Source organism: Salvelinus sp. IW2-2015, linkage group LG13, assembly GCF_002910315.2.
Source record: "Salvelinus sp. IW2-2015 linkage group LG13, ASM291031v2, whole genome shotgun sequence".
NCBI classification, from domain to species: domain Eukaryota; kingdom Metazoa; phylum Chordata; class Actinopteri; order Salmoniformes; family Salmonidae; genus Salvelinus; species Salvelinus sp. IW2-2015.
Genome location: NC_036853.1, coordinates 24,208,333 through 24,222,122, shown reverse-complemented (window position 1 = coordinate 24,222,122; position 13,790 = coordinate 24,208,333). Strand labels below are relative to the sequence as shown.

The window sequence follows — 13,790 nt, the reverse complement described above, 5'->3', positions numbered from 1 at the left end:
TGATCTGAAAATGGAAAACTATTCTTCTGTTGCTGATTAAACGTTGTGCACGTTGAACATTCAGAGGGATCAGTGTCAAATTATATTAAACACAGAGAGAGCACAGTAGTAGTAAAATAATATCTTCAACTTGTAAAAGAGCACAGATTGTACAGTATAAGCTATACTGTGTGTGTGTGTGTGTGAGAGAGAGAGGGAGAGAGTTAATGTCCTAGGATCCCTGTAGCTGGTTCCTCCTCTCTGATTTCACATTTCCCCAGCACTCAGTGAGGTGGCTGACAGATACATATACACACACAATGACCTGGGTTCAAAACTATTTCAGGTATTTCAATTACTTTTCAATAAATTTGAAAGCAAGTATTAAGATAAGCTTTATTTGAAAGAAAAGTAGTTGAATATTGGAATGTTTTTCAAAATACAATATGTAAAGTATTGGCATGTATTTACAATTACTTCAAATACATATCATTGGAAATATTTTAAAGACAGTATTTTCAAATAAATATTTGGTATACACTACCGTTCAAAAGTTTGGGGTCACTTAGAAATGTTCTTCTTTTTGAAAGAAAAGCACATTTTTGTCCATTAAAATAACATCAAATTGATGAGAAATACAGTGTAGACATTGTTAATGTTGTAAATGACTATTGGAGCTGGAAACTTCTGATTTGTAATGGAATATCTACATAGGCGTACAGAGGCCCATTATCAGCAACCATCACTCCTGTGTTACAATGGCACGTTGTGTTAGCTAATCCAAGTTTATCATTTTAAAAGGCTAATTGATCATTAGAAAACCATTTTGCAATGTTAGAACAGCTGAAAACTGTTGTCCTGATTAAAGAAGCAATACAACTGGCCTTCTTTAGACTTGTTGAGTATCTGGAGCATCAGCATTTATGGGTTCGATAACAGGCACAAAATGGGCAGAAACAAAGCACTTTCTTCTGAAACTCGTCAGTCTATTCTTGTTCTGAGAAATGAAGGCTATTCCATGAGAGAAATTGCCAAGAAACTGAAGATCTCGTACAACGCTGTGTACTACTCCCTTCACAGAACAGCGCAAACTGGCCCTAACCAGAATAGAAAGAGGAGTGGGAGGCTCCGGTGCACAACTGAGCAAGAGGACAGGTACATTAGAGTGTCTAGTTTGAGAAACAGACGCCTCACAAGTCCTCAACTGGCAGCTTCATTAAATAGTACCCACAAGACACCAGTCTCAACGTCAACAGTGAAGAGGCGACTCCAGGATGCAGAGTTGCAAAGAAAAAGCCAATTAAAAGAAAAGATTAAGATGGGCAAAAGAACACAGACACTAGACAGAGATATGGCTTTTTCTTTGCAACTCTGCCTAGAAGGCCAGCTTCCCGGAGTCGCCTCTTCACTGTTGACGTTGAGACTGTTGTTTTGCGTGTACTATTTAATGAAGCTGAGGTTCTCCTCAATGTCCTTGTTGTTTGGAGTACATGCAGCCAAGCTTAGTTGTTCCGTAAAACTAAACAGTGTGTCCAATCAACTTTTACTTTGCTTTTGGTGGGGGATCATCCTGTGTTGTGCTAGTGAACTTTGTGGCAAGATCGATGATATCTGCAGTAAGGGCAGCCTTCTCGTGGCATTGCACCATTGCAGTTGTGGATTGTGGATCCAAGACTGAGGCAATCTGGTATGGGTTCTTCTGCTCATAAACAGTCAGGCGCTTATCAACAGCTTCTTTTGACAAGCTTTTCATTGTACCTGGTAGAGCAATTGGTGAGATGTTTAGTCAGTCCTCTGCATAGGAATGATAATGTTGGCTATGATGATGTTGGATCCTTGCTCACACAATCTGTGGCAACATCAAAGGGGTTAGGATGTCCACAGCATCAGCAATGATATACTTCTCATGCATGGATAGCTTGGTGACAGGCAGTGTGTCAAACATTTTCAGTTGATAATTCTACCTTGTGACAGTGGCTGGTTGCAGACAATTCTCCCCTTCAAGGAGATCCTGTGCAAATGTTGACTTGCATTAGTGGGAGACAATGTTAACGTTTTTGGAAATGGCTTTCATAAGGTTATATGCAGATTGAAGGCAATCTTTAATGGTGAGCAGTATTGTGTGAGTATAGCAACGTTCATGCTGTGAAAAGTGAACTTCATCAAGGTCAATGGAACTTACAGGTTGCAGACCTTCCTCCTCTTCATCACCAGTATCCTATTTTTTTTGAGGATGTGTCATCTTCAAAATTAGCAAAAGAAGCAACCATGTACTTATAGAATTTTAAATAAATATTGTATTTTTAGTCCAACTTTGAGAGCAGAGTATTTGAGGGTATTTGAAATATGTTTTGGGAAACTATGTTTGAAAGGGTTTCAAATAGTTCCCCAGGAGAGTCTTTGAAAGTATTTTTGGTAGACTATTTGGTTTTTACAAATAACCATTCAAATATTAAAAGAAAATAAATTGTTTCGGGCTATGTATTTGAAAATACTCAAATACGTATTTTAAATAACTAATACTAAATACACATGTATTTGAACCTAGGTCTGACACACACACACACTAGTTGGAACCCCTGTCCCTCACATACTGCCAGGGGCCAGTGGTGGAATTGCCCAGCTAACCCGCCTGTATGTGTGTGTGTGTGTCCTTGCTAACCTGCAGCGGAATCCATAACTGTCCATCAGAAATCCCCAGAAGCTTTGTGTCAATTACGGTTAAGCTCTCCTCCACTCCCTCGCTCCTTTATTCCCTTGTTCCCTCTCCCTCCCTCCCTTTCTCCCCCTCAGCTTAGTGGAAGGAGTACCAGTAATGGCCCCTCGTTATAGAGAAATCCGTCATGAAACAGGCCCTAATGAACTGATTCCTGTTGGCTACTTTATTTTTTCACTTGTTTTTTCCTCTGGGGAAATTCTCATTGGTGAGATTTTGATTGACAGTTAGCACGGATTCCTGGGGATAGTTCTCTCCAGAAATACATGAGTGTTGCTGTGTGTGCGTGAGTGTATATATGCGTGCATATCTGCCTGTTGAGAATTCCATGACAGAACACCCAGTGTAATGGCAGTGTGTAACATCACATCAGCATGCGTGCCTACACAGCACATATGAGATCAGAATTTTCGCACTCACAGTGTTTTAATATTGTAGTTTGTAAAGCTTTATTTGCATATTTTCCAGCATGCCTTTCAAGTGAATGTGAGAGATACCCACCCATGACTGCGTTTGTAAGTGACAGAGACATGGTTGTTGCATTCAATACTTTCTATTCCTGAAGCCTTTACCAAGTGACTGCCTAAGTGAATGTGTTTGAATTAAAAGTAAACCCTTATGACTATACAGTATATTTTGAAAGTATTCAGACCCCTTCACCTTTCCCACATTTTGTTACATTATAGCCTTATTCTAAAATGTATTAAAATGTTTTCCTCATCAATCTACACACAATACCCCATAATGAGAAAGCATAAACAGGATTTTAGACATTTCTGAAAATGTATTCCCAATAAAATCAGAATCACCTTATTTACATAAGTATTCAGACCCTTTGCTATGAGACTCTAAAGTGAGCTCAGGTGCAACCTGTTTCCATTGATCATCCTTGAGATGTTCCTAAAACTTGATTGGAGTCCACCTGGGGTAAATTCAATTGATTGGGCATGATATGGAAAGGCACACACCTGTCTATGTAAAGTTCTACAGTTGACAGTGCATGTCAGAGCAAAAACCAAGCCATGAGGTTGAAGGAATTGTCCGTAGAGTTGCACTTCTTCCCTCATATGGGTCTCAGTCACCTGGGGTCCAGAGAGGGGAGAAGTCAAACGTGTCTATCACATGTCCCTGGTGCTATGCAGAATATCAGATAGAGAAGAGGACAGGAGGGAACATTGTCTTCATATGTGAATGTGTCTTTACCTATTTTAAACCATGTGAAGGGATGGCGTGATTAATGGGGAACCAATTACTTGTGTCCACAATGTTTGTGTGCCAGTCACTCCCTCCTTTGGCCTTGGGGAAGGTAAGGCCTGACACAAGATGTGTGGGGTAGCGAGCCAGCCAGCTAACGTTAGCTAGTTAAACAACAATGAACATAGAGCCAAATAATGTCATTACTACCCTGCATGAATCGGATGGGAGCTAACCAACCAGATTAAATGTTAGCGAGCTAACATTAGGCTCTAACAAGTAAAGCAAATGGCTCTGAGATACAAATAATAACATCATATATGTAATGTTAGCTAGCGAGCCAGCCAGGCAGCTAGCTAACATTAGGCTCTAACTAGCCAAGCAAACGGCTCTGGGATACGAATAATAATATCATACACGTAACGTTAGCTAGGGAGCCAGCCAGCTAACGTTAGCTAGCTAGCTAACAGTACACTTTAGCTTAAGACATGTAGCTAGCTTGGTAAACACAATTAACCTAGCTAGGTAAACAACATGTGAGATCATACACGTCACATAACGTTAGCTAGCGACCCAGCCAGCTAACGTTAGTTAGTTAAATAACAATGAACATAGTGCCAACTCATTACGTTACAACGCCTTGCAGGAATCTGCTGGTAGTGGTAGCTAYTCAACCAGGTTCAATGTTAGCTAGCTAACATTAGTCTCTAACTAYCAAAGCAAACAGATCTGAGACACGAATAATAACATCATACACGTAACGTTAGCTAGCGAGCCAGCCAGCTAACGTCAGCTAGCTAGCTAACAGTACACTTCAGCTTGAAATGAAACCACTTTCTGTCAAAATTAGAAATGTGTAATATCTGAAAATGTAGCTAGCGAGACTATCTTACCTGTATACATCATCATGCATGATGGACTGTCACAGATGCCATGCCAGGGTTGCCCTTAGTTTGAAGATGTCATCCGGAGACAGGTATTTTCTCAATTTCTTTAGCTATCATACTCTAATTCCACTGATTTCAAAACTCGATCCTCCAGAAAGTGGAGATCAACCCTTATGCAGCTCCACTACACGATACATAAAAAAATCTGCGTTCGACAGAATTACCAACACAGACTGACCAGCTCAAACAGATAGAAGCCTTCTATATGGCAGACCAATCTGAACTCCTCTCTCGGCATGTCCAGCCCACTCATTATCTCAGCCAATCATGGCTAGTGGGAAGGTAACTACTTTTTCTGTGGCTTAACCAACTAGGCTCGTAATTTAACAATTTATTCGTATTTACAAATTGCATACAAGTTTGTTATTAAGGCACATAAAAGTTCACATGTTCCAGAAGGCATTTCTGGCAACAGCAAAAAAATAGTTTACGTTCAAATGGCTCTCCTGTGAAGTAGTGACCTGCGACATARGCCTAGTTTGCTGAAACGAGTCACAAATGAAACTGTTTCCAGGGTATATTTTAACAATCAATTAACTAATTTGTCAGTCCCCCAATAATTCTACAAACAATAGGCTACAAACATTAGGCCTAGTGCACACAATCCAAAAAGCTTCCCTGTTATTTATAAAAATAGGCACAATATTAAAGTATAGAGGAGACTGGGGTTGTTTGTCTCAGGAGTTGGTTGTCACAGTGCTAATTACTCCCAATCAAAATGGCACTGTGTGTTATTTTTTAATGTTCGAATATGTGAACTCTTTGAAAGAACTCATTCACCTGGTCAATTTATGTCAGCATGATATAAGTGTTTTTCATACACTACGGTTCAAAAGTTTGGGGTCACTTAGAAATGTCCTTGTTTTCCATGAAAACATGCATGAAATGAGTTGCAAAATGAATAGGAAATATAGTCAAGACGTTAACACGGTTATAAATAATGATTTTTAATTGAAATAATAATTGTGTCCTTTGCTTTCGTCAAAGATTCCTCCATTTGCAGCAATTACACCTTTGCAGACCTTTGGCATTCTAGTTGTCAATTTGTTGAGGGAATCTGAAGAACCTTGGCGTGATCCTGGACAACACCCTGTCGTTCTCAACCAACATCAAGGCGGTGACCCGTTCCTGTAGGTTCATGCTCTACAACATTCGCAGAGTACGACCCTGCCTCACACAGGAAGCGGCGCAGGTCCTAATCCAGGCACTTGTCATCTCCCGTCTGGATTACTGCAACTCGCTGTTGGCTGGGCTCCCTGCCTGTGCAATTAAACCCCTACAACTCATCCAGAATGCCGCAGCCCGTCTGGTGTTCAACCTTCCCAAGTTCTCTCACGTCACCCCGCCTCCTCCGCTCTCTCCACTGGCTTCCAGTTGAAGCTCGCATCCGCTACAAGACCATGGTGCTTGCCTACGGAGCTGTGAGGGGAACGGCACCTCCGTACCTTCAGGCTCTGATCAGGCCCTACACCCCAACAAGGGCACTGCGTTCATCCACCTCTGGCCTGCTCGCCTCCCTACCTCTGAGGAAGTACAGCTCCCGCTCAGCCCAGTCAAAACTGTTCACTGCTCTGGCACCCCAATGGTGGAACAAACTCCCCCACGACGCCAGGTCAGCGGAATCAATCACCACCTTCCGGAGACACCTGAAACCCCACCTCTTTAAGGAATACCTAGGATAGGATAAATAATCCTTCTAACCCCCCCCCCCCCTTAGATTTAGATGCACTATTGTAAAGTGGTTGTTTCCACTGGACATCATAAGGTGAATGCACCAACTTGTAAGTCGCTCTGGATAAGAGCGTCTGCTAAATGACTTAAATGTAAATGTAAATGGGTAGTGTCTGGAACAATTGTAGGTCATCTCTGATTTACAATTGTACGTCATCCTATACCTAGTGTATGACCCAGAGACTCAGTCCCATCAGGACTTTACATTTGATTCATGCCATAGAATGAGTTGGTGTTTCTGTACTGTGAAGTACAAGTGATGAGATCAGAGCCTTGTGTTAGGGGCCAAACTTTGTACAATAAGAACAGGCTTCATAACAAATGCTATCTGGCTGGGGGATACTCCTTTCTCATATATCAAGTCTCACCTTGTGACCCATTCCATGATTCTGTTGTTTGTCATGTAGACCAAGATGGTGTATCTTTGATATAAAATATATGTTTTCTTGTTTGTATCAGAGCTGCTCGCCACAACACTTCGGAGTGTTGAGTCGACCAGCCTCAATATTGTGGAAGCAATTGCTCTATGCTCCCTTATTAATAAGGTTTGAATAAAGTAATATCCTGATTGGTGATTGACCTTGTCTCTCCTCATTATTGATTAGAATTTCCACGACAATATACAATCCATGTCTCAATTGTCTCAATTCTTCTTTAACCTGTCTCCTCCCCATCATCTACTCTGATTGAAGTGGATTTAACAAGTGACATCAATATCAGATCATAACTTTCACCTGGATTCACCTGGTCAGTCTATGTCATGGAAGGAACTGTTCTTAATGTTTTGTATACTCTGTACATTTCATAATGACTTTAGTTATGGCCTAGTTATCCTCAACATTGTGGTCTGAAACTCTTGGCTCATGGGCCATATCAGACCTCCAAGTCACAATAAGATGGTTTGTGAAGTGATTAGTAATTCCTATCGGAATCCAGCCAGAGTAAGGATATCCAACAATTTGAATATTTTATCACCCACAACCTGTATTCAAAATGACTGCTATTGTGAAGGACTTGACAAAAAAGACTACATAAACCATCTAAATTGTAACAACCATCTCAGTAACAGGTGCAATTACAGATTGGATTAGTTTAGTTCAAATAATCAATCAATGTTTATGCAGAAACACAGATATTAAAATACATTTCTAAAAATCAATCTGCAACAAAGCATTCTGGGAAAATGTGAACAAGGCCCCTTCCACGTCTTTTTTACTCAGGGTTAATGGAAATGAACTCAACACAGTTGAGTAACAACACCACACAGTGTTGATTCAGAAGTGATTCATTTAACACTTCATTTATTCACCACATGTGGTGTCAATTGCAATCCCACTGGTGTTAAAGCTGCAATATGTAACTTTTTGGGCGACCTGACCAAATTCACATAGAAATGTGAGTTATAGATATAGTATCCTTGCTGTGGTGGAACACTCGCAACATGGACTGCTTATAATGGAATAATACACCTCAGCAGCACTCATTTCTGACAGCTTTACAATTATCCTTTCTTTCCATAACAGGCCTGACCACTAAACCCTGGTTATTATGGTCTATTTGAGCCACATGGTAATCTAGATAAAGACCGTTGGAGCCCTGCTCTGCCAGCATGGATATCAAGACCCTTTATCCTCATCAGAGGGTCTTAGCCTCTACAGAGGACCCTTGAGAGCAGCTCATCAGCACAGTGTGTGTGTGTGTGTGTGTGTGTGTGTGTGTGTGTGTGTGTGTGTGTGTGTGTGTGTGTGTGTGTGTGTGTGTGTGTGTGTGTGTGTGTGTGTGTGTGTGTGTGTGTGTGTGTGTGTGTGTGTGTGTGTGTGCTTGCTTGCTCGCTCCCTTTGAGCAGAATGTCTTCCCCAGTGATTACAAACCAGTCCAGCCGCAGGGCATCACAAGTCACTCTACACAACCGAGATTACACCATTGTGTAAAAAGTGTTGGGGAAGGTCAGTGTTTTCACGATAGGCACAGAGCAATTATCAAAACACATTGAAAACAGCATGGCACCATTAATCTTTTAGGAAATGGCACATAAAGATCCAAATGTCACCGGAGTTGCTGTGCAGACATGATATTTTCCACCCAGCATGGCCTGAATCTGAATATGAGTCTTCTAATGCAGCCCAAGCTGTGTCGTTCTGTCCACTCTGCAATTGGAACAGTATAATCCTATGTTGTATTCTTCTTTCAATACTCAGAGCACAGATAGACATTGGCCTCATCCTGGGGCGGGGCCAGGGCCTCTGCAGACCTTTAGAAGGTCCACTCTTCATTTTGGCAGAGGGCACTGGGGTTGTGGGCTGGGTCTGGCTGTAACATGCTCTTGAGCCCTTTTTCTCTCTCTTCACTATGACTATGATAGAGGGTGTTTGCTAATGGAGTGTGCCCTGCCAGTGTGTGTGTGTGTGTGCATCCCTGCCTGTGAGTTTGTTTGTGTGTGTGTGTGCGTACTAATGTTTGTGTGTGACATTGCAGGGAGTTTGGCCGCTGGAAGGTGAACAGCCTGGCTCTAGAGAGACAGGATAACAATGGTCTGGCTCTGCCTCTGGACCCCGAGTTCCTTCAGACCATAAGGCACCTGGGCAGACGGCCCAGCCTCAGCTCTATCACAGACAGCATCATCAGGAAGTACGGAACACACTTCCTACTCTCAGCCACCCTGGGGGGTAAGAATAATAAACCTTTTATTTATTGGTGTAATGATTGGAAGGCCTATTTCTTTCCACTCAATCTGTACGCTGCTGATTCTCAGCTTCAGAAACACATTCTCTCTGTGCTGTATAGGTGTTGTGTTGGATGTGGACTATTCCCTGCCCAGTTCTCAGTGCATATTCTGCGCCTTTCTGTGCCCTTGTTTGTGTTTAGGGGAGGAGTCGTTAATGATCTTTGTGGACAAGCGGAGGTTGAGTAGGACAGTGGAGGCAAGCGAGGCCAACGGTACGGCCGTAACTCTGGAGGCACTCCACCAGCTGGCTGCATCCTACTTCATCGACAGGGAAGGCACCTTGCGCAAGCTGCACCACATCCAAATAGCATCCACAGCCATCAAGGTAACCATACAATGGTTAGAATAAACCTAGCAGTTTTGCTTTGTAGTTCCATCTGTGATGTGTGCTGTAGTTGTGTCTGTTGGCGCCAGGATGAACGTTTCCTAAATAGCAGGATGTGTGTTTGGTTTAAATATCATCAATCCATTTTGTCTTTCATTCAGAGCCCTCTAGCTGGGATCATCATTATTTCTGAATAATGAGTCTGATCGGCTGAGTTTGCCCTTTGCACAGCAGGACGTTTGGCAGTTTCCATGTGAGCCTGTGATATACACTGCTCAAAAAAATAAAGGGAACACTAAAATAACACATCCTAGATCTGAATGAATGAAATATTCTTATTAAATACTTTTTTCTTTACATAGTTGAATGTGCTGACAACAAAATCACACAAAAATTATCAATGGAAATCAAATTTATCAACCCATGGAGGTCTGGATTTGGAGTCACACTCAAAATTAAAGTGTAAAACCACACTACAGGCTGATCCAACTTTGATGTAATGTCCTTAAACAAGTCAAAATGAGGCTCAGTAGTGTGTGTGGCCTCCACGTGCCTGTATGACCTCCCTACAACGCCTGGGCATGCTCCTGATGAGGTGGGGATGGTCTCCTGAGGGATCTCCTCCCAGACCTGGAATAAAGCATCCGCCAACTCCTGGACAGTCTGTGGTGCAACGTGGCGTTGGTGGATGGAGCGAGACATGAGTGCCAGATGTGCTCAATTGGAATCAGGTCTGGGAACGGGCGGTCCATAGCATCATGCCTTCCTCTTGCAGGAACTGCTGACACACTCCAGCCACATGAGGTCTAGCATTGTCTTGCATTAGGAGGAACCCAGGGCCAACCGCACCAGCATATGGTCTCACAAGGGGTCTGAGGATCTCATCTCGGTACCTAATGGCAGTCAGGCTACCTCTGGCGAGCACATGGAGGGCTGTGTGGCCCCCAAAGAAATGCCACCCCACACCATGACTGACCCACCGCCAAACCGGTCATGCTGGAGGATGTTGCAGGCAGCAGAACGTTCTCCACGGCGTCTCCAGACTGTCACGTCTGTCACATGTGCTCATGTGCTCAGTGTGAACCTGCTTTCATCTGTGAAGAGCACAGGGCGCCAGTGGCGAATTTGCCAATCTTGGTGTTCTCTGGCAAATGCCAAACGTCCTGCACGGTGTTGGGCTGTAAGCACAACCCCACCTGTGGGCGTCGGGCCCTCATACCACCCTCATGGAGTCTGTTTCTGACCGTTTGAGCAGACACATGCACATTTGTGGCCTGCTGGAGGTCATTTTGCAGGGCTCTGGCAGTGCTCCTCCTGCTCCCCTTGCACAAAGGCGGAGGTAGCGGTCCTGCTGCTGGGTTGTTGCCCTCCTACGACCTCCTCCACGTTCCTGATGTACTGGCCTGTCTCTTGGTAGCGCCTCCATGCTCTGGACACTACGCTGACAGACACAGCAAACCTTCTTGCCAACAGCTCGCATTGATGTGCCATCCTGGATGAGCTGCACTACCTGAGCCACTTGTGTGGGTTGTAGACTCCATCTCATGCTACCACTAGAGTGAAAGCACCGCCAGCATTCAAAAGTGACCAAAACATCAGCCAGGAAGCATAGGAACTGAGAAGTGGTCTGTGGTCACCACCTGCAGAACCACTCCTTTATTGGGGTGTCTTGCTAATTGCCTATAATTTCCACCTGTTGTCTATTATTTGCACAACAGTATGTGAAATTTATTGTCAATCAGTGTTGCTTCCTAAGTGGACAGTTTGATTTCACAGAAGTGTGATTGACTTGGAGTTACATTGTGTTATGGCTGATATGACAACAGCCAGTCCAAGTACAGGGCGCCAAATTCAAAAAACAGAAATCTCATAATTAAAATTCCTCAGACATTCATGTGTCTTATATCTTTTTAAAGGTAATCTTGTTGTTAATCCCACAAAGTGTCCGATTTCAAATAGGCTTTTCAGCGAAAGTACTACAAACGATTATGTTAGGTCACCACAAAACCAAAAATAATCACAGCCATTTTCCTAGCTAAAGATAGCTTCACAAAACCAGAATAGAGATAAAATGAATCACTAACCTTCGATTATTTTCATCAGATGACACTCATAGGACTTCATGTTACACAATACATGCATGTTTTGTTTGATTAAATTCATATTTATACAAAAAATCTGAGTTTACATTGAGGCTACAAGATTCACTAAATGCAAAAACATCAGTGACTTTGCATAGCCCATCGTTTCAACATAAATACTCATCATAAATATAGATGATAATACAAGTTATACACATTGAATCATAGATATACCCTCTCTTAATGCAACCGCTATGTCAGATTTCAAAAAAACTTTACGGAAAAATAATTGCACGCTATAATCTGAGACGGCACTCAATAGTAGCATACCACAGCTGCAAAGATGGCGTCACTATAAACAATAAAATACATGATAAATATTCAATTACCTTGATGAGTAGATCAGAAAGCACACCAGGAATCCCAGGTCCACAATAAATGTTTGTTTTGTTCGAAAAAATCCGTTATTTATGTCCAAATACCTTCTTTTGTTAGCGCATCTGGTTTACGTCCTTCCATTTATGTTTGCGTCCTTCCATTTATCATTGACTCATCCCAGTGCTATCCCATCATGGGCAACCACAGATAGATAAGACATAGTCATTCAATTGAATTGGCAAAAGGACATATCATGGCTGCGTTGGAAGTGTCCTCGTGGACAAAGTGTTGCTAAAATCCTCTGATTAAGATGAATGGAGCAGAAGTCCTCGGAGTTGCATTTGTTGGGAGGCAGTTTCAGGTGACTGATGTGAAATATTCACAGCATCAGCAGGCTTTAATTCCGGCCATGGATTTCTACCTCACTAAGATGAAGACGGATGGCAAGACAAAAGCGTCTCAGAGAGAGCACCGGACAATGGCTTTTAGAGATTTTCAAGAGGAGAAAACGCTGTAGCTACTGTATTTCATTTTTTGACGTTTTATTGCACCTTTATTTAACCAGGTAGGCCAGTTGAGAACAAGTTCTCATTTATAACTGCGACCTGGCCAAGATAAAGCAAAGCAGTGCGACAAAACAACAACACAGAGTTCCAAATGGGATTAACAAATGTGCAGTCAATAACACAATAGAAAAGTCTATGTACAGTGTGTGCAAACAAAGTAAGATTAGGGAGGTAAGGCAATAAATAGGCCATAGAGCCGAAATAATTACAATTTAGCATTAACACTGGAGTGATAGATGTGCAGATGGTGACGTGCAAGTAGAGATGCTGGGGTGCAAAAGAACAACAACAAAAAATAACAATATGGGGATGAGGTAGTTGGGTGTGCTATTTACAGATGGGCTGTGTATAGGTACAATGACCGGTAAGCTGCTCTGACAGCTGATGCTTAAAGTTAGAGAGGGAGATATGTCTCCAACTTCAGTGATTTTTACAATTCGTTCCAGTCAAGTAGAGAACTGGCAGTAGAGAACTGGAAGGAAAGGCGGCCAAATGGTGTGTTGGCTTTGGGGTTGACCAGTGAAATATACCTGCTGGAGCGCGTGCTACGTGTGGGTGTTGCTATGGTGACCAGTGAGCTGAGATAAGGCGGGGCTTTACCTAGATGACCTGGAGCCAGTGGGTTTGGCGACGAATATGTAGTGAGGGCCAGCCAACAAGAGCATACAGGTTGCAGTGGTGGGTAGTATATGGGGCTTTGGTGACTAAACAGATGGCACTGTGATAGACTACATCCAATTTGCTGAGTAGAGTGTTGGAGGCTGTTTTGTAAATGACATCGCCGAAGTCAAGGATCGGTAGGATAGTCAGTTTTATGAGGGTACGTTTGGCAGAATGAGTGAAGGAGGCTTTGTTGCGAAATAGGAAGCCGATTCTAGATTTAATTTTGGATTGGAGATGCCTAATGTGAGTCTGGAAGGAGAGTTTACAGTCTAACCAGACACCTAGGTATGTGTACTTGTCCACATATGCTAAGTCAGAACCGTTCAGAGTAGAGTTCGACCGATTAATCGGAATGGCTGATTAATTAGGGCTGATTTCAAGTTTTCATAACGATCGGAATTGGTAATTTTGGACCCCGATTTTGCAATTTTTTTAATTTTTTTTATTTTCTTTACACCTTTATTTAACTAGGCAAGTCAGTTAAG

At 42.5% G+C, this 13,790-nt stretch overlaps 1 protein-coding gene across 1 annotated transcript in view; it reads left to right on the top strand.

Annotated features, from left to right (window-relative positions):
• The window catches only part of LOC111971402 (BMP/retinoic acid-inducible neural-specific protein 3-like), a 106,394-nt gene that overhangs the window by 46,834 nt on the left and 45,770 nt on the right, over positions 1-13,790 (top strand). The window contains exons 3-4 of the mRNA XM_023998162.1: positions 9,043-9,233; positions 9,433-9,617. Of these exons, the coding sequence (XP_023853930.1) occupies positions 9,043-9,233; positions 9,433-9,617 (376 nt within the window). The remainder of the gene's footprint in view (positions 1-9,042; positions 9,234-9,432; positions 9,618-13,790) is intronic.